Genomic DNA, 22,046 nt, shown 5'->3' with positions numbered 1-22,046 from the left:
TTTAATTTTTAGAAATTTCTGATTTAGGCAAACCTCTTTTACTACATGAATAAAAGTAGGAAGAATGTAAAAACACAGACTGCAAATTAATGCCTAGAGAGGTGCAGCAGGCAATGTAAAAATCCTAGAAAAGGATTTAGATTTAGAATTGTTAGTCCAGAAAACGATTCTATTTGCTGAACTCTCTACTACCCTTATGAATGGAGAAAGAGTAAATAATTACCAAATGTGACCTTGAATCCATGTGGCCATTCACAGATCCCCTGAACTAGGATAAAATTCAAAAGAGGGCCTGTGGTCTTGGTGTATCGTCTCCAAAGAATCTTGAGTATAGGCAGCCCGATATTTTGGGGTGTGAGAAAGAATAAGTGAATATATTTCTCCAAATACTGGTCTAGAAATGTACATTTATAGCATCATATATGTTTATAGATTCATTCATATAGCTTTTAGAGTCTAACCTATATTGGTAGTTTTTTCCACTAGTTTTGTCATGTTTAGTCAAACCAAACTTATTACCTGCAACATACAAAGGTTTACTAGTAAAAACTAGTAAAAGCCAGACCACAGAAACCACGGAGCTTAAGAAGACAATGCTAATCACAGGTTCTTCTTTTCCCTTCAAAACTTTATTATTCTCTGATCTTAGGAAATGCTTTCTTCTCCTTATCTTCTAAATGTTTTACTAATTTATATTTTCCATTTTTGTAGCTTCTCTACCAATCCTCTAAATCAGCCTTTTTCAATCAGGATGTTTACATGAACAGAGAACTCAGAATTCGATTTATGTGATAACTTTTCTCAATTTTCCCAAGGATAATACATGATTAGTACTATTCATTTTGTTTTATTTTTTTCAGCTTCTTAAATTTATTTTTTAATTTTTAAAGGTTTTATTCATTTATTTGAGAGAAGGGGTAGAGAGAGTACGAGCAGGGTAAAGGACAGAGGGAGAAGCAGACTGCCTACTGTGCGGGGAGCCCCAGGCAGGGCTCCATCAGGGGACTCCAGCATCATGAGCCCAGCCAAAGGCAGATGCTTAACTGACTGAGCCACATAGGCACCCCCTTTTAGGCTTTTTTTAAATAAAGATTTTATTTATTTACTTGAGAGAGAGAGAACAAGAGGGAGAGAAAGAGAGTGCACGAGGGGAGAAAAAGAGAGAGCCGTGCGCGCGTGTGTGCACAAGTGGGGGGTGGGGCAAGCAGCCTCCCCACTGAGTGTGGAGCCTATGACAAAGGACTCCATCCCAGGACCCTGAGATCATGACCTGAGCCGAAGTCAGTCACTTAACCGACTGAGCTGCCTAGGCACCCCTGATTAGTACCATTTTAGATGCACAGGGTGCACACAGTGGGATGCCTTAGGGCATGTGAGCTTAAGTTTTTGAAGAAACTCCATACTAACTCAAAAAGGAAGCTCCTTTTATTTATTTTTTTTACTTTAGTATTCTTATGTTATAGTAAAGTGGGTTCATATTCATTTAAGGACTATTTATTTATGAACTATTAAGCTCATATAAATTTATTAACTCACTTGTCACTTCTGAGCTGGATCCCGACCTCTTCTGGTGAGGTAGTAAGGTGGAGTTAAGAACCAATCAGCAAATAGTAAAACTTGTAAAACTAAAAATTATGAATTTGTCTTGTAAATGTTTTGAAAAATTACCGTAAGGCATGTAGATGTAATCTATTATTCAATATTCTGTTGTATTTTACTTGCTGAGTCTGATTTTGCCATCAAAGTAGTCAATGTGATTTTTCTTTCATTAATCACTTCATTCAAGTACCTAGAGCACAGGAGTCTAGCAAACTTTTCTGTAAAGAACCAAATGGTAAATATTTTGGGTTTTGTACGCCATATGGTTTCTGTTGGAACTATGTAATGCTGCCATGGCCTGAAAGCAGCCACAAAAAATAAATTGGCACAAATGGTGTGGCTGTGTTCCAATAAAAATTGGTAGGGACAGTAGTTTTCTGACACCTGACCTAGAGAGTTCAGTGCTATACATAGACTGGCAATTCAAGAAATATTTTTAGCTAATGATAATGTTGATGAGGGTAAGAAATAGACCTTTCAGGGTAGGAATATTTCCCTAACTATGCCTTTTTACTATTTAGCAGTGCTATAATTTGACTTTGGTTTCTGGTAAGTAAATAAATAGAGTCCTATATCCATCTAAAGTATACCCTTGCATATGTGATAAATCTGGAAATGAGAAAAAAGGAGAACAAACACTATTTCTTTTTCTGATCATTTAATTACCTAAAAAAAAAAACAATGGTTAATTATCATCGAATCTACTCTGAATAAAGCAGAATGCTGACAGGCAGACATATAGTTAAATGCTGATGTCGGACATATAGTTAAAAAACACAAGACACACAAAGTGATTCTTAACTAGGACTGTGCATTAGAACCACCTACAAGCTTCTTTTTAGGGGCCCTACATCAAAACCTACTAAATCAAAATCTTATTTGTTGGGGCCTATGATGAAAATTTGGGAAAATGGGTCTTAGTTAATTCTGGGCATCCATGGTTAAGAATCACTGCTGGAGTCTTCAATTTTAAGAAAAAAAGTAAAGTTCTTAACATGTTCTAATCTATTCTCAGCAATTTGTTACTAGAGTTTAAGTGCGTGGGCTCTGGAATCAGAGCTGGGCTCTAATCCCATTTTTGCCATTTCTTAGTTGCATAACCCCGGGCAACTTCTCTATGCCTGAGATTCTTTATCTGTAAAATGGGTATAATAACAACACTCGACTCATAGCAGCATTGTTGGGAGAATTCAATATATGAAAATATCTGGCATAAAGCTTGGTACAAATCAAGGACACAATAAATATAAACTATGACTACTCATCACACATTTTTTTTAATTAATAAGAATGATATCAAATATACTACACTCTAAAGGCCTAATTCAAGGTGCAAAGTCTCTTTAAAAACTGTTAGAAGGGTGATTAGGCTGATTCCAACTTGTCTTATACTGACCAGCAGAAGAGGTGTCCTTTTCCACAGTCCACAGCAGGAGCTCTGAGCAAGGGAAAGCTGAGTGTATCAGACCCAGATGTATTTGACCCTTGTTTTGTAAGTCTGACCGCTCTTTCACAGCCTGGAGTAGGACACCATTTAATGGCAGGATTATTTTCAACGAAGGCCTGTTGAAACATGTCAATTTACTTTAGATGGAAAAAAAGGGTGAACTAAAAAACAAGGAGTAATCAGTCTCAAGAGACACTTAAAATAGTACCAGAAAGTATAGAATTTAGTAAGAAGGAAAAAAGAGGTAATTACCTTAGTAACAACATGACATTTTAAATTTATGTTTTCTTTAATCTAAAAACCAGGTAGATGATAATGAAGTAAAAATGCAACTTTTCACACAGAAAATGTTTAATTTAAAAATGTTTTCTCATACAATATGCTGCCTTTCTGATGGAAAATAATTATATGATTATTAGTTGCATTAGTACTGTAAATTTCTAAATGGCACTCCAATAATATAAAAATCAAGATTATGATGCTTTCTTTGTTACAAAACAGCAGGATACCTTTTTGAAAAGTTCATATGTCATAGGGTTTAGACCTCAAAAAATCTGAATAAATTTTTTTTTTAGGGAGAGAGCAGGAGCAAGCACACATGCCTATGAGAGGGGCAAAGGCAGAGGGAGAGAGAAAACCTTAAGGAGACCCCCCTCTGAGCACAGAGCCTGACGTGGGGCTCAATTGCATGACCTGGAGATCATGACCTGAGCTGAAATCAAGAGTCGGACACTTAACTGACTGAGCCACCCAGGTACCCCCAAAATATAATTTTTAAACCACACAAGAACATAACTTACATATTTCTGGACAATTCTTAAATGAAAATAAATATAGAAAAAAAAGGAAACATTATAATTCATTATATGAAACTATTCTTTGAAAAACCCCATTCCAAGTTGATAATCTTTACTTCTGAATATTTACATTTAGAAGTCTAAAATATGTCTTTTGGAAAACTGCAAATAGGTACTATTTACTTTGAACACTGTCTTGATCAGTTATAAAAGACCAGTCGGTAAATAGTTTTGGACAAGTTTTTTTGTTTTTGTAAATTACTACTTCAATTTTTTACTTTTATTTTATCTACCATGATTATAAAAGAATGCTTTAGGGCCCCTGGGTGGCTCAGCAGTTGTTAAGTGTCCAACTCTTGGTTTTGGCTCAGGTCATGATCTCAGAGTCGTGAGATCAAGCCTCATGTCGGGCTCTGTGCTGAGTGTGGAACCTGCTTGGGATTCTCATTCTCCCTCTTTCTCTGCCCCTCCCCCTACTTGCATGTCTGTGTGTGCTCTCTCTCTAAAATCAATAAATAAAATCTTTAAAAAAATAATAGGGACGCCTGAGTGGGTCAGTTGGTTAAGCATCTATCTTTGGCTTAGTGGGGAGTCTGCTTTTCCCTCTCCTTCTGTGCCATGACCTCCCCACCCCTGCTGGCTCTTGTGCATGTCCTCTCTCTCTCAAATAAATAAATTAAATCTTCAAAAAAAAAAAATGCTTTAACTGAAAACTTTAATTAATGCCACCATTCCTTCATGCAGTTTTTCTGGGAGACAAAAGTCAGAGTCCATTATTTTGTGTGTTTTTAAAAATAAAACAAAACAATTAAATAAAACCTGTTATACAGATTTAATAAAAATAAAATGAAAATGAAATCAGATAACTGGCAGCATACCTTAATATCAAACTGTAGATATCGTTTGTCCATCTCCTTAGAAACTACACTTTCTATGATATCCACAGGCACAAGTTGGAAGCAATCATATGCAGGGCAGAAAATGTTGTGAGCTTCACCTTCTTGAATTTTCAGATTCAAAAACCTATTAAAATTATCAATTGATAGAAAAAAAGGAAGAATATAATTTATTTGCACATTCTAAGAATTTTTTCTTTATGCTGAATTTTCTGTTAAGAGTATAATTAAAATAACACAATGAACAAAGTATGAAGTATCAATTGTAATACACTGATTTATAAAATTCACAAACATTACTGAACACTTACTACCTGCCCAACCATTCATTCATTTATACATATATACACACATATAAGAATATATATACTTGTATTTATGTTTTATATATGTATTTTTTACAATGTTCTTCTTTTGCTTTATCCTCTCTAAAAGTCTGAAACAAAATCATTAACATTAAAATTTCAGAAATGAGTGGTTTAGAAAGGTTATATTCAATTCATGATATTCTGTACCTTTAAAGAAAAGGGACCAATTATATAGAATTAAGTCATGGATAATCCAAGTAATTTGGGAGAGGCACTGGAAGATAGCACACCTTTTTGAAGAAAAGACTCTCTCCTTAAATTCCATTTAGATGAGTATTAAGTTGCATGTCCTACTCTAGGCACACTAGTTGAGGTAGTAGGGAAAAGGTATCCTGGAGAGTGGCAGGAATCTAGCCCAAGGTGAATTAAATGGTTAAGGAGCAGGATTTTGAGTTAGAGAATTCCAGGTCTGCCACTAACAAGTCATATGATCTTCAGCAATTTATTTACCTGTTCTGCCCCTCAGTTTCACTATCTGTAAAATACAGATAATAATAAGCATTTCTTGGGGTTGTTACACAGATTATATGACATAATGTGTGTGAATATTTGCAGGGTGCCTGGCATAGAATAAGAATTTATAAATTTTAGCAAGGGTTTTATTTTTATTGTTATTACTATTCCCTATGGAAAAACAAGAAACAAATTAGCTTTTGAAGTGTCATTTAACACTTAAACCTAGAGAAAATGGAAAGTGAGGCACCTAAGTCACCAGTCTCTAGTGATCACCATCAACAATTTGACTATTTTGCCTGCAGTATTTTTCCTTTGGTTCTCTCAGTGTCTTAATTCAACTGCACCTAATCCCCTCCCCCCCCAAAACCAAGCTAACGGAGACCTCATCAGACCTGCTCCCTCTGGTTCATTTCCACCTTCTTCCACAATTTCATCTTGGCACTTCAAAGAAAACAGAGCCCTCTCTTAATATTCTCCCTACCACACCCTGAACCCAGCCATATCCTTAGCTATCTTTGCCTTCTTCTCACTACTCATTTCAGTGAAAGAGAGCTTACTGCCCAAGCTAATCCGTAAATACTCTGGCCAGCTCCAGAACTTGCACAGTCCAGAAACCTATCCCTTCTCTATGTCTCTGTCTTTCTGTCTATCTCCCTCCCCCATGGGTCTTTTCTTCGGCATAATCAATATGCTCAAGTTTTTTCCTACCCTGAAACATTTCTCAACTAAATGATCCTTTTTAGCTCCACTTTCCTTTCACATCAGTTTCTTGACAAAATATTTTGATGATTTGTCATTCCTTCCTCAAGTCCATCGCATTCACTTTTCAACCTGCAACACTCTGGCTTTTATCACTTTTTCACTGAATGGCCAGCTCTCAATAAGGCTATTAAGACTACCCATTAGCCCAAGGATTTAAGACTTCTCAGTTCTTATCTGCCTTGACTTCTATGGAGCATCAGACACTGCTAACCAGTTCTCTCTTTCAGATTCTCTCTTTTCTCTGGCTTCTAGGACTTAAATTTTTCCCCCTGGTATTCTTCTTACCTTTGGTTGCTCCTTATTCATCTTTTTCACCAGTGTTTTTTACTCTCCTGATCACTTATGTTTTACTGTTTTCTAGAGTTTTCACACCAAAACTCTTCCCCCCCTTTCTCATTTCATTCGATCTTCCTGGGTGATCTAAATACTCCCAACTTAAACTACCACCTGTATGCTAATGGCTCTGAAATTTAAAGCCCAGATCTCCCTCCTTAGCTACAAATCTTGACTACACACAAGACTTTTGTTTAAATGTCTCATATGCATTTAAAATTCAACATATTTAAAATCTTACCCTCTATTTTTCAATATGATTTAAAAACCACATATGCTCCACAAAACTCCAACATATCCCAACAGAAGGGCATTCTGTACCTTAGTTATAAGGTAAAAATTACCTGTATTTCTCTGTGTCGAGAAAAACCATTTGGCAGAAATAAAGATGGATGAAGTGTGCAGGGGAAATACTTTAGAGCAGCAGTTCTCTAAGTGTGATTTGTGGACCTGAGACTTTTCAGAGGGTTAATGAGGTCAAAACTATTTTCATAATGGTATTAAAACTTTTATTTTTTAGGTAAAACTGCTAGTGCCTTAGCATGAATCATGGCAGTGGTGTTAAAACTATACTGGTAGACTTTATATTCTTCGCTGCTTGGCACTTGCAGTTAAAAAAAAAAGCCAGTTTCATTTAAGAATATCCTTGATGGAGTAATAAAAATTATGAATTATTGGTTATTAATAAATTTTATTGATTTATTTTTTTATATTAAAGCTTAACTCACAAGTACACATCTTTTGGGTATTCCGTGCAAAGCAATGGTCAGGAAGCATAATGAATTTCTGCTGCTGCATACCAAAGCATGGTGGCTGTCTCAAGGAAAAGCACTTAAGAAATTGTTCAAGCTACAAGTAGACCTACCTGTGTTTATCATGGGATACTATTTTTATTTGAAACAGCAACCACAAATAATGATTACTTGGACTTGGGTTTATAGTAGATTTTTCTGGAAAATGAATTAAGTGAGCTTGTCATGTCAAGGAAAAAAGTTGACAGAGAGAAATCTGGGGCAGACTTTACCTATGTTTTTATCTTGTAGGTCAACCATCCTTAGGAAGAGGATAATAACTACCATTTATTGAGTAGTAACTATGTGCCAGGCCCTATTCGTTTTAAGCATTTTTCATACAGTAAGCCATTTAACAGTAAACTGATAAAAACTCTATGATGTACTTACTATTATCATCATTTTATAGATAAGGAACTTGAGGCATAGGGAGGTTACCACTTACCTAAATCAACAACTAATAAGTAGCAGGAAGAATAATCTAGGCTGGGTAGAAAATAATAATTTCCCTTTCGTTTAAGCCCTTGGAGCAGACGCTTCAGAGCATCTGGCTGGATTGATGACCTTACGGAGTAGGGAAGACTAAAATAAATTGAGCATTTTTGAACTATCTAAGGACCTTTAAAATTTTTTCCTTGCTTCTTAAACAAAGAAGTTTCTTTTCTATATGCCTATGAAAGGACTGCAATTAATTTAAAAATGGTTTTATCAGTGTATAAATCACCTAACCTGGAACTTGTTTTCCTGCTGCTTGATTTGACAAGAACTACTGGCAGGATGATAGGAGGGGGAAACCTAGGTAGAAACTACGTAGGTTGATAAAGTAACACAGAAAATAATCATTAGATCTTTCAAATTTAAATCTTACCATAAACTTCCCATGGCTAGTCTGTGATGAGTATGGGAGATGGTTCCTGTGACATAAGTTTGGTGAGGGAGGTAAAGGAAGTTCAAAAAAATTCAAGTAAATCCCTTGGGGAGGCTCAGTTTTCACATAGAAACCATGGCCAACAGTAGAAAACTTGGTAGAACCCAGAAAATACTCCCTAATACAACAGAATTAACAATTTTAAGCTAAATAAAGTAATGTATCTGTGGAAAATCTTCTGCATCCACAACTAGGTCAAAGTTAGCTTTGGATTGTATACCTAACCCTTGCCAATCAGCTTACCTGTATCAGCTGTACTGATTTGATTTTATCTAATTAGATTCAGAGTAAAGTCTAGTCTATGTTTTAAAAAGAATGACCAGATACTCTCATTTATTCTGACTTTTTAAGAAGCAATATTTCTCCCCTCCAAATGAAATCTTCCCTCTTTTCCTGGTTTAGAAAACAAAGAAAATGTACTCAAAATGAAACCAGAATGACAGAAAGATGAGTGGTTATCTAAAAAAATTGGAGGAAGGTGGTGGGAGGATGAAGGAAGCAGACAGAGAAGGGTGGGAGGGACTTCAAGGAGAATTGAGGAACCTTTGGGGATAATGGATATATTCATTAGATTGTGCTAATGGTTTCTTGAGTGTGTACATATGTCAAGGCTTATTGAATTATTTATTTTAAATATGTAGTTTATTATATGTCAATTATACTCCAACAAAACTGTTTAGGACAATAACAGAAAATTTGCTCAGGTTCTTGTTCTCTCACCCAACACGGGATTCCCCAGCTCCCTAAACTTGGTATCTGGTACTCCATGAAAAAGAATAGTTTGAAATCTTCCGAGTTTTAAGATTTCCTTAATTACTAATGACATACTTTGCTTCAGTCATTAGTCGGTAGATTTATATGCTTCAGAGATAACATGATATTGTACTGCTCATTAATTACATTGATCTTCTCCTTTGTTTTGTCTGTAAACCTCTACTGAAAAGTGCAACATTACAGCAAAGTTAATGGATGGTATGAGAGTATAAATCTTGGCAAGATAATGGGAAGGAGGGTAGAGACAAACATGAGAAACAAAATAAATTTCCCATTTGAACCCAACCATGTGTAGAAGAGACATCAACCTTTGAATTGATTGAAAAGTAATTTTAAACATACATGTTCTTATAGATTTCAAAGGCTATTATTTGTCACAAAAATTTAGAGAAAGCATAAAACAAATGCTTACAAATTCTTAGAATATATTCTTGATACTTAGGTGTAGGCTTGAAATTTACATTAGATGTAATGTAAATTAAATACTAAGAAAACTTACTTCCATATACCTGATTTGTTATCAAAAGTACCTTCCATTAAGCTAAAGAAAATTAAATGATTTTACTGAATACCCAGGAAGATGTAAAAATGAGAAAAAAAAATTCTTCCGTATCAGTGAAGTATATATATTTCAGCACAACTCTGAAACCGGTATGAATAATCCATATCATTTAATATCAAAAGCAGGCAATTTTATTACCAAATCAGAGTGCTATCATGCAGTAAGAAGTACTAAGTTGCACATATACTCACGACTCCCAACATCCTCTACAAAAGTCATGTCCGCAGGGCATATCCACTGGGTCTTCAAATACAGAAATACTGCACATACAAATATCACACTGGAAATGAAGAAGAGCAATGATTTAAAAGAAGTCATATTTCGGATAGAGAACAATATATTTATTTATTCATTGGTTTAAGGCAAAAATACTACTATAGTAACTATAAAGTTAAGTGTTTCAAAGTTATAAGAGAAGTTAAAGTTAGTGTGCTTACTTCTGATTGAATAACAAATACCATGCCTCACTTCATTACAAACTGTTAAGGGACTTAAACGTTTCTGTTTTTATTTATTTAAGATTTTATTTATCTCAGAGAGAGTGAGTGAGTAAGAGAGAGAATGAGCACGAGTGGGGGAGGAGTAGAGGAAGAGGGAGAGGCAGACTCTCCACTGAGCAGGGAGCCCGATGTGGGACTTGATCCCAGGACTCCAGGATCATGTCCTGAGCTGAAGGCGGACGCTTAACTGACTGAGCCACCCAGGCACTGCAGGACTTAAATGCTTTAATGCATAAGTCAAACTCCTGAATCCCAAATTTATGTATTAATCAGCAACTATGCATTTGGGGAAAAAAAAGTACAACCATTAAAATCTATTCAGATCAAGAGCAAACTGTCCACTGCAAAATAACCACTTCAATATCATGTCCTTTAGCCTATACTCATCCCAGAAAATCTAAAAAAACAGATCAACTTTGTGTTTGCAAGATAAAAACTCTGGATATTCAGAGTAGGAATTTAAGGATTTCTACCCAAGGAACCCTGATACAAAACTATGCATCTTCTAGACAATGACTTATTAGAAGCAAACATTCCAATGTTACAGATGCAAATTACAGAAGTAGGATTTTATTTTCCAAGAAGGCCTAGGTAAAACCCAGAATGCTTTCATTTTTATCACATATTTTGAGGGGCTGAACCATTAAGGAAATGTCAAAATTTCCTGTAACAGTATACCAATGATATGCCAATTAAAAACACAGACAATATCAGTAGTATTTCTCAATAAAAAGCAAATATTACGGAAATGTATCTAGATGACACATCCCAAAGCTTTACTGAAACAAATACATAATTGTCAATATAAGTGTTTTCAAAAAAATATAAACATTTTTTCATATTTTTTAATTTATACTGCCTATTGCAAACACAACTTTTATTTTATTTTTTATTTTTTAATTTAATTTTATTTTTAAATTTTATTTATTTATTTATTTATTTATTTATTTATTTATTTATTTATTTTTATTATATTATGTTAGTCACCATACAGACATCCCTGGTTTTTGATGTAAAGTTCGATGATTCATTAGTTGAGTATAACACCTAGTGCACCATGCAATATGTGCCCTCCTTACTACCCATCACCAGCCTATCCCATTCCCCCACGCCCCTCCCCTCTGAAGCCCTCAGTTTGTTTCTCAGAGTCCATAGTCTCTCATGCTTTATTCCCCCTTCTGATTACCCCCCCTTTCTTTATCCCTTTCTTCCCCTACCGATCTTCCTAGTTCTTATGTTCCATAGATGAGAGAAATCATATGATAATTGTCTTTCTCTGCTTGACTTATTTCACTTAGCATTATCTCCTCCAGTGCCGTCCATGTTGCTGCAAATGTTGAGAACTCGTTCTTTCTGATAGCTGAGTAATATTCCGTTGTATATATGGACCACAACTTCTTAATCCAGTCATCTGTTGAAGGGCATCTCGGCTCCTTCCACGATTTAGCTATTGTGGACATTGCTGCTATGAACATTGGGGTGCATATGGCCCTTCTCTTCACTACGTCTGTATCTTTGGGGTAAATACCCAGTAGTGCCATGGCTGGGTAACAGGGTAGCTCAAGTTTTAACTTTTTAAGGGACCTCCACACTGTTTTCCAGAGTGGCTGTACCAACTTGCATCCCCACCAACAATGTAGGAGGGATCCCCTTTCTCCACATCTTCTCCAACAATTGTTGTTTCTTGCCTTGTCAATTTTTGCCATTCTAACTGGCATAAGGTGGTATCTTAGTGTGGTTTTGATTTGAATTTCCCTGATGGCTAATGATTTTGAACATTTTTTCATGTGTCTGTTAGCTATTTGTATGTCTTCATTGGAAGAGTGTCTGTTCATATCTTCTGCCCATTTTATGATTTGCTTATTTGTTTATCGTGTTTTGAGTTTGAGAAGTTCTTTGTAGATCTTGGATACCAGTCCTTTATCTGTAGTGTCATTTGCAAATATATTCTCCCATTCTGTGGGCTGCCTCTTAGTTTTTTTGACTGTTTCCTTGGCTGTGCAGAAGCTTTTTATCTTGATGAAGTCCCACAAGTTCATTTTATCTTTTGTTTCTCTTGCCTTTGGAGATGTGTCATGAAAAAGGTTGCTTTGGCCAATGTCGTAGAGGTTGCTGCCTATGTTCTCCTCTAGGATTTTGATGGATTCCTGTCTCACATCGAGGTCTTTCATCCATTTGGAGTTTATCTTTGTGTATGGTGTGAGAGAGTGGTCAAGTTTCATTCTTTTGCATGTAGCTGTCCAATTTTCCCAGCACCATTTATTGAAGAGACTGTCTTTTTTCCACCGGATGTTTTTTCCTGCTTTATCAAAGATTACTTGCCCAAAGAGCCGAGGGTCCATTTCTGGGCTCTCTATTCTGTTCCATTGGTCTATGTGTCTGTTTTTGTGCCAGTACCATGCTGTCTTTGTGATCACAGCTTTGTAGTACAGCTCGAAATCCGGCATTGTGATGCCCCCAGCTTTGTTTTTCCTTGTCAACAGTTCCTTGGCGATTCCGGGCCTTTTCTGGTTCCATACAAATTTAAGGACTATTTGTTCCAGTTCTTTGAAAAATGTCCTCGGTATTTTGATCAGGATAGCACTGAAAGTGTAGATTGCTCTGGGTAGCATGGACATTTTAACTATGTTAATTCTTCCGATCCATGAGCATGGAATATTTTTCCATCTTTTTGTGTCTTCTTCAAAGTCTTTCAATAGTGATTTATAGTTTCTAGAATATAGACCCTTTACGTCTCTGGTTAAATTAATTCCAAGGTAATGTATGGGTTTTGGTGTTATTGTAAATGGGATGGATTCCCTAATTTCTCTTTCTTCAGTCTCATTGTTCGTGTATAGAAATGCAACTGATTTCTGAGCATTGATTTTGTATCCCGCCACATTACTGAATTGCTCTATAACTTCTAATAGTTTGGGCATGGATTCTTTTGGGTTTTCCATATAGAGTATCATATCATCTGCGAAGAGAGACAGTTTAAATTCTTCTTTGCCGATTTGGATACCTTTGATCCCTTTTTGTTGTCTGACTGCCGTTGCAAGGACTTCTAGTACTATGTTGAATAATAGTGGCGAGAGTGGGCATCCTTGTCGTGTTCCTGATCTTAAGGGAAAGGCTTCCAGCTTTTCCCCATTGAGAATGATATTTGCGGTAGGCTTTTCATAGATGGCTTTTATGAGATTGAGAAATGTACCCTCTATTCCTACACTCTGAAGGGTTTTAATCAGGAAAGGATGCTGTATTTTGTCAAATGCTTTTTCTGCATCAATTGAGAGGATCATATAGTTCCTGAGTCTTTTCTTATTGATATGATGTATCACGCTGATCGATTTGCGAATGTTGAACCACGCTTGCATCCCAGGTATGAATCCCACTTGGTCATGATGGATAATCCTTTTAATGTTCTGTTGGATTCTATTAGCCAGGATCTTGTTGAGGATTTTGGTGTCCATATTCATTAGGGAAATCGGTCTGTAATTCTCCTTTTTGATGGGGTCTTTGCCTGGTTTGGGGATCAAGGTGATATTGGCCTCATAGAATGAGTTTGGTAGCTTTCCTTCTGTTTCTATTTTTTGAAATAGCTTTAGGAGAATAGGTATTATTTCTTATTTGAATGTTTGGTAGAATTCCCCAGGAAAACCGTCCGGGCCTGGAGTTTTGTTATTTGGAAGGTTGTTTATCACTGATTCATTCTCTTCATAATTAATTGGCCTGTTTAAAAAATCAATTTCTTCCTGTTTCAGTCTTGGTAGTTTATAGGTTTCCAGGAAGGCCTCCATCTTTTCCAGATTGCTTAATTTATTGGCATATAGCTGTTGATAAAAGTTTCTAATAATCCTTCCAATTGCATTGGTGTTGGTTGTGACCTCCCCTTTTTCATTCATAATTTTATTAATTTGGGTCCTTTCTCTATTCTTTTGGATAAGTCTTGCCAGTGGTCTGTCAATTTTATTAATTCTTTCAAAGAACCAGGTTCTAGTTCTGCTGATCTGCTCTACTGTACTCCTGGTTTATAATTCATTCATTTCTGCTCTCATCTTGGTCAACTGCTTCCTCGTGCGTGGGTTAGGCCTATCTCTCTGTTGCTGTTCCAGCTTCTTTAGGTGAGAATATAAAAACTGCATTTTAGATTTTTCTATTCTTTTGAGTGAGGCTTGGATGGCTATGGATTTCCCCCTTAGGACTGCCTTTGCAGTATCCCATAGGGTTTGGACCGTTGTGTTTTCATTCTCGTTGGTCTCCATAAATTGCTTAAATTGATTTTTGATTTCCTGGTTTATCGAGTCATTCCTGAGCAGCATGGTTGTTAGTCTCCAAGTGTTTGAGTTTCTTCCAAATTTTTCCTTGTGGTTGAATTCCAATTTCAGAACGTTGTGGTCTGAGAATATGCAGGGGATAATTTCAGTCTTTTGGTATCGGTTGAGACCTGTTTTGTGTCCCAGAACATGGTCTATTCTTGAGAATGTTCCATGGGCATTAGAATAGAATGAATATTCTTTGGTTCTGGGGTGTAGTGTTCTATATATATATCTATGAGGTCCAATTTGTCGAGTATGGCATTCAAAGCTCTTGTTTCTTTGCTGATTTCTTGCTTAGGTGATCTGTCTATTGCTGATAGTGGAGTGTTGAGGTTCGCTACTATTAGCGTATTTTTATCTACATGTCTCTTTATTCTGGTTAAGAGTTGGCTTGTGTATCTTGCTGCTCCCCTGTTGGGGGCATATATATTTATAATGGTCATATCCACTTGTTGGATACATCCTTTAAGAATAATATAGTGCCTTTCTGTGTCTCTAACTGTAGTCTTTAGTTTAAAATCCAATCTGTCTGATATGAGAATTGCTACCCCAGCCTTCTTTTGAGGTCCATTGGCGTGAAAGATGGTATTCCATCCCTTCACTTTCAGTCTGAATGTATCTTTAGGTTCAAACTGAGTCTCTTGTAGACAGCAAATGGATGGGTCATGTCTTTTTATCCAATCTGCAACCCTGTGGCACTTTATGGGAGCATTTAGGCCATTTACATTGAGACTGATTATCGAGAGATATGATTTTAATGATTCCATGTTGCCAGTAAAGTCTTTGTTTCTATAGATTGTGACTTTCTGTTCTGTATCACTCTTGGGGCCTTTTTACTTTTATAGAACCCCCCCTTAATATCTCCTGTAGGGCTGCTTTCGTGGTTACGAAATTGGTCAGTGACTGGCGATTCTGGAAGGTCTTTATTTCTCCATCCATTCTGAATGACAGCCTTGCTGGATAAAGGATCCTTGGTTGCATGTTTTTCTCTGAAAGAGTTTTAAAAATGCCCCCCCCAACCCTTTCTCTCATTCCAGGTCTGTGTAGACAGGTCTGACGTAATTCTGATACCTTTGCCTTGGTACGTGAGAAATTTCTTTGCCCTGTACACTTTCAATACTGTATCCTTGGATCTAATATTTGCGAATTGCACTATGATGTGACGTGGCGTAGGTTTGTCGTGGTTGAGCTTGGGAGGGGTCGTCTCTGCCTCTTGGATACGAATGTTTGTTTCCCTTGCTAGATTAGGGAAGTTTTCAGCAACAATTTGTTCAAATATCTCTTCTAGACCTCTGTTTTTCTCCACCCCCTCGGGGATGCCTATGATTCTGATATTGGAATGTTTCATTGAGTCAGTAATCTCCCGTAACCTACATTCCTGTGCGTGGATTTTTTTGAGTCCAGATTCTATTTTAGTTTTTTCTTCTACTAACCCATCCTTCAACTTACCGATTTATTCTTCTGCCTCATTTACCCTGGCCGTCAGAGCCTCTAATTTTGATTGCATTTGGCTCATAGAATTTTTAATTTCTGCCAAATTTGCTCTCATTTCCGCCCTTAGAGATTTATATTCTCATTAACATTTTCGTTAATACTTTTTTCAAGTCTACACATCATCTTGACCATTGTTACTCTGAATTCCATTTCTGGTAATTTGGTTATATCCATATCCATTAGATCTGTGGCAGAGGCCACAGACTCATTGTCTTTTTTTTGCTGGGGGGGATTTCTCCTTCTCGTCATTCTGATGAGGAGAGGTTGCAGGGTTGTCCAGAGCCCAAATTATTGACCAGAACCCAGGCCGTGCGCCCTTGTTTTATAGGGATCTTAGGGATGTGGGCTTCTTCATTTTTCAGCCTGCCTTCTGGGGGAGGGGCCTGCCACGCTGATACTCAGGCAACCCTGTTTGGGTAGAGTCTCCGTGTCTCCTTCGAGGGGGGATGGGGATGGGCACGCTGTGAGCTGGTATTTCCAGGCTTTTGTTCTCTGGCAGCTTTCCCTGGCGGTTTGCTGTGCCTCTTCTGAGAGTCAGAGCAGCAGTGGCTGAATCTCAGCCTCTGTTTCAGAACAGAGGAGATCGTGGACTGTTCTCCACTGATGTTCTGACCACTTTAACTCTGTTTTTGTTGGTGCTGCTCAACCCTGCAGTGTCCCGTGATGTGCGCCCCACACCCGGCGTCCCAGCCCTCACTTCCAGGGCTGGCGTGTCTCTGTCCTTTGTGATTCTAACACCACCAGCCGCCAGCCACCAGCCATCCCTGCGCGCTCCAGAGCTCCGTTTCAGTGTGGTTCACGCCCACTCCACAGCTCTGGTTTTGTCGTCCACGTTCCCCGGCTCACAGTCTCAGACTGCTCTCTCGTGAGTGCCGGTCCTCGAGTCCGCCCCCATTCCCGTGCAGGTGGCTACCGCCTCCCGGCACCCAAACGCAGTGGCTCCCTCCCCCTTCTGTTTATCTTCCGATATCTGTGCTCGGTTTCACGGCTCCCCACTTGGTACCTCAATACTCAGCGCTGGAGATGTTCATTTGTAGAGATCCAGATGTATCTTCCTGCGTCTCAGGCTGATTCTGTAGATGTTCAGGCTGGTCTGGTACCTATCCAGCTCGACTCAGGGGACCGGCTGAAAAAGGGGTCCCCTACTCCTCTGCCATCTTAACTCCTCTCCCAAACTCAACTTTTAATATTTCAATATGGTGTATTTAAACTTTAAGCACCTAGAGATTTTAAGTGTAAATATAGTAGATGGCTTTCTCAAACTCTCTTATGTTTTGTTTTGAAATGAGAAAAGAAAACCTTTTGTTTTTCAATCTGTAATTCAGAGATAACAAAAATATTCTGTGATAATAAATATTTACCAAAGGGTGAAATAACTGAACCCTTTAAGAAGGGTATAGGATTCAATTACAAGAATATGCTAGAGGTTCCTTGAAACAATATATATATTTTTTGAGAAAATGAAAGCATGGGGATAGGGGGAGGGGCAGAAGAAGGAGGAGAGGGAGAGAAAGAGAATCTTAAGCAGGCTCCACACCCAGCACCGAGCCCGACATGGGGCTTGATCTCACAACCCTGAGATCGTGACCCAAGCCGAAACAAGGAGTCGGCTGCTTAACCGACTGAGACACCCAGGTGCCCCTTCCATGAAACAATATTAAATAATTTGAAAGTTAAAAGACTAAACATAAAACTATGGGAAGTACACTGAATACTGAGCCATACCAAACTGGTGTCCAAATCCCCAGGAGATAAACTTATTTCATCTGGAGAGGTGACAGAAGAGCGTGTAGTCCTTGGAGTTCTTGGAGAAGGGAGTGTGTCCCAGGCATTATATCCACTTGGTGGTGGAGTTGGCATCTGAACACCTGATCGTTGGCAGCAGTTCTCTGGGTTGGACATCCAAGCTTCAAGTAATTTCTCCCTGTCCCAGTCTTTAAGAAAAATGGAACAGATATCTCTCAAAAACAGGAAATATGTTGATGTTTTAAGAGTTTCATAATAACAAAATAAAGTGAGGATAAATTAAAGAGATGTAGGCCATCTAAAGGAAGGAAAATTATTTATATCAAATTAGTAATTACAAATGAATATTCAGGTAAATTATATCCACTAATAAATAAGCACATATATTAAAAATATATAAATATATATTAATATTAATAAGTATATATTAATAAATATAAATATATAAAAATATATAAATATATGTATATTTATATATATAAGATATATATATGTATATATGTATATATATTTATTTTTTTATTTAATGTAGGCTCTATGCCCAGCGTGGCGCCTAACACAGGCCTTGAACTCATGACCCTGAGTAAGACCTTAGCTGAGATAAAGAGCTGGATGCTTAACTGACTAACCATTCAGGTGCTCCAAACCCCGAATATTTTTAAACAGAATTTAAACTTTCATAATCTACTGTGGCTTACAACTATGTCAATATCTAACAATATCATCAAAATTTCCAGTCATTACTACTAATAATCAAAAGAGGTACCTCACACATCATCTCTGGAAGTTACTCAATTTTTCACGGTATAGATCTGACTTAGCCATTTTACTCTTTTCAAGAAAAATATGTAAAATTTGCAATTGGTTTCACTGGTGTCAAGTTGTAAAATAATTACATAGCGTACTATAAACACGTCAAAGTGCCAATGAGTCCAAAAAGCATTTGAAAGCAGAAGAAACTTCCGAGGGAATTATGGTTATAAAGTTTCACTGCATTAGGTATACATTCTGTATACTAAAGTTCAGAGCCATAAAAACCTAACCCATAAAAAAAAAAATAAATAAATACATCCAATTATTTTGCTGTTTTACACATATTATTTCATTTGTTCCTCCTAACAAATGTTTCCATCATTATTTAGGTGAAGAAACAAGGACTCAGGGAAGTTATATAACTTGCCTAGGCTCACACAGATAGTGCGGGATTTGAAACTAATTTCTGTGATTCTAAATCCTGTTTTCTTTCCACTATAGCACAATGAAGTATAGAGTCAAGAGTAGTATAGAGTCAATTATTCAATGTAGGCCCATTCTATATAATTTTACAGCTCTACAACAAATAGCTGTGGAAATGTTCTATGCAAGACTTTTCTCAACCGTATTAAATCAGTGTATTTGATGGTTTTAGCAGGATAATTATGATTTAGAGATGTAATACAGATAGAACGAGTGTATTTCCAGCTGTGTAAACCATATGAGCAGGGCACAGAAGTATAATGAAGAGACGTGAGCAGTTCTGTAAAGTTACAGCATACCATGTTGTCGTTTGAGAAGATGGAAAATAAGACTGGAAAAGGGGTCAGATTACAAAGAGGAAGAAAAATCTAAGAAGTGAAAAAAACTGCATTCCAGGAAATGTAGCTACATGGATGTTAGTGTTTTGATAGGTCATTACTTACTTTAAAAAGTTAAAATTACTTTTCTTAGACCAGTGAGATTATTTTTCAAAAGTACCCACTATGTCACTTTTTAATAAAGGAAAAAAGAACTATAATTTCTATAAACAGATACTAAATATGCTAAATTTTAGTCTTATTTACTATAAATATTTTCAGCACAACTTCTGCTTGGATTGTATTGCATCATTCACTTAGCAAAATATTTACTGAATGTCTTTTTGGTGCCATGCACTGTGTCAGGCAGTAGGGATACAATGGGAGGAAAAATCTGGCAGGATTCCTGCTTTCATGAAACTTACAGTCTAGCAAGGAAAAAGACATTAAGTAAAAGAATCATCACTGTCAGAGTGCCATGAAGGACAGGTAGAGACTTCCCAGCAGAGAAAGTGACTCTGGGGAAATAGCCTGAAGTGGATAACTGAAAGATGAGTGGGAGTCAAGTAGTAAAAGGGAGGGGGAAAGACACTCTAGACAGGCAGTACACAGCATGTTCACAGTCCCTGTGGTAGGAGGGAAGATGGCATCCTTGTGAAATTAAAAAGGTTAATGTAGCTATAGCATGGAGAGCACAGGGAAAGCACTGCATGAGATGAGTGCTGAAAAAATAGGCAGGGGCTAGATCATGCAGGACTTTTTAATAACACTTCCATCGTCGGCTCAGGAGTGACAGGAAGTCACTGAGAAGCTGAGCTTCGGGTTAGGAAGGACAGGATGTCATGATCAGATCTGAAAAGATCATTTTGACTATAACAAAGAAACTAGATAGGGCAGGAGTAGAGGAAACACAATCCAAATAGGAGGGTAATGGGTAGTATAAGTGAGAGATAATGGAAGTGAGGGCTAGGTGGAGATAAAGAGAAAGAGAGGTTTAACACATGGAAGGTGAAAGTGACAATTTGGTGACAATAGGACATAGAGTCTGAAGGACAGGATATATGAAAGTTGGAGTCCGAGGTTTACCCAGCTGGTTGGCACCTATGTAAATAGGGAATGCGAGAGAATCAGGTACAGGTGGAAGTGCACAATTTTAGTTTTAGACATAATGAGTTTAAGGTGCTTTTGAGATATCCTAGAGATGCTTTAAAATAGGCAGTTATATACAAGGGTGTGGAGCTAAGACAAGAAGTCTAGTCCAGAGGGAGAAATCTGTACCTATAGAAACCTTGGAAGAAGATATCATTTCCTAGGAAGAGAGCAGAGTGAGAAGATGTAGACCACTGATGTTTAATTGCCTAGAGAAGATGATGAGTCTTCAAAGGAGCTTTAAAAATACTTCAGGATAAACTAATTCGAAGCATAAGCAAATTACCCTTGGTCTCGTATTTTGTAAATTTTACTTATTTTCTTATTCGGTAGCATTCAATTATATGTTACTTGTATTACTGAGGAAATACTCAGAGAATGACCTCTGTATTCCTAACAGAGTCTTCCTTAAAAGTCAATTACTGCTCAGTAAATACTGCCAAACATTTCTGTTTAATGTTTAATTTCTGCTTAATCTAGATCAACTTCATTACCTTGGGACTAAAATTTGACAACAGATAATATAATACTCAACTCTACTTTCCTGTGTAAAGCTGAGTCAATGTTACTGAGGATATAATCTATAAATCTTCCAAATAGTTCAGTTTAATAGCTCTGAAGCAGAGCCTATCCTGGTTTTGAGAGCAATTACTCTATACTGTAGTTCTCTGTACTGTTTTATTCACTACCATCAGTTATCTCTGTAAATCTTATTTGATTATCAAATGTCACTGTTACTGGTATTACCCAAACAATAAAGATGTCCATTTGAAAACCTGCTGGCCTCTATTTTATGCTTAAATAGGGAAATGAAATATAAAACTATTAAGTAAGTTATCAAAAAAGTTATCACAGAATAGATAATACCAAATAAAAAATTCAATTGGATTATCATCTTATTAGAACTGACCCCTACTTTGTAAAAGAACTAACTCAGGAAAATATCAATGGAGCAAAAATGGAGTTGATCATTTTTTTAGGGGGGGAGGGGCAGCAGGGGAGAGAGAGTGAATCCTACGCAGACTCCATGTTCAGCATGGAGCTTGACGTGGGGCTCGATCTTACAACCCTGAGATCATACCTGAGCTGACATCAAGAGTTGGATGCTTAACAAACTGAGCCACCCAGGTGCTCCTGGAGTTGATCATTTAATGATACTTGATGACACAATATAAACAAATAGAGATGAAAATGTTCCTTTTAAAAATTTTTGGTAAAGTTAGCCTTAGATTCTTTATATATTGTAACTTAGAGCTGTGATACTTCATGGAACTTAGATTCTCTATATATTGTGACTCAGAGTTATGATACATTATCTAGGTGAATGTAGATACCTGCGGCAGAAATGGTTATAAGTACACAAAAAATGCTCCAGTGTAGAACTGTTGCTTGCAGTTAAGTGTGGCCAAGCGACTGAATTCTGGGCAACAGAATATGTGCAGGAGTAATGTACATCTAAATAACACTTCAGGTATATTATTCATTCTATAACCATTTTCTGAGAGCTTAACATATGTCAGGTACTGTGGAGACAAAAAACATTAAAAGCTACCCTCTAAGAGCTCCCAGGTTAATCTAGAGGAAAAGCAAATAAAG

The 22,046-nt window shown here is 37.0% G+C and overlaps 1 protein-coding gene across 8 annotated transcripts in view; it reads right to left on the bottom strand.

Moving 5' to 3' along the window:
• ANKIB1 (ankyrin repeat and IBR domain containing 1) overlaps positions 1-22,046 on the bottom strand; it is a 248,689-nt gene that overhangs the window by 38,838 nt on the left and 187,805 nt on the right. For all 8 annotated transcript variants that reach the window (XM_048212861.2, XM_057304104.1, XM_057304103.1 and 5 more), the window contains 4 exons: positions 17,728-17,936; positions 9,905-9,993; positions 4,722-4,866; positions 2,996-3,162 (listed from right to left, as the gene is read on the bottom strand). In XM_048212861.2, the coding sequence (XP_048068818.1) occupies positions 2,996-3,162; positions 4,722-4,866; positions 9,905-9,993; positions 17,728-17,936 (610 nt within the window). The remainder of the gene's footprint in view (positions 1-2,995; positions 3,163-4,721; positions 4,867-9,904; positions 9,994-17,727; positions 17,937-22,046) is intronic.

Source organism: Ursus arctos, unplaced genomic scaffold, assembly GCF_023065955.2.
Source record: "Ursus arctos isolate Adak ecotype North America unplaced genomic scaffold, UrsArc2.0 scaffold_3, whole genome shotgun sequence".
Taxonomy (NCBI): Eukaryota; Metazoa; Chordata; class Mammalia; order Carnivora; family Ursidae; genus Ursus; species Ursus arctos.
This window is presented reverse-complemented; position numbering and strand designations above follow the sequence as displayed.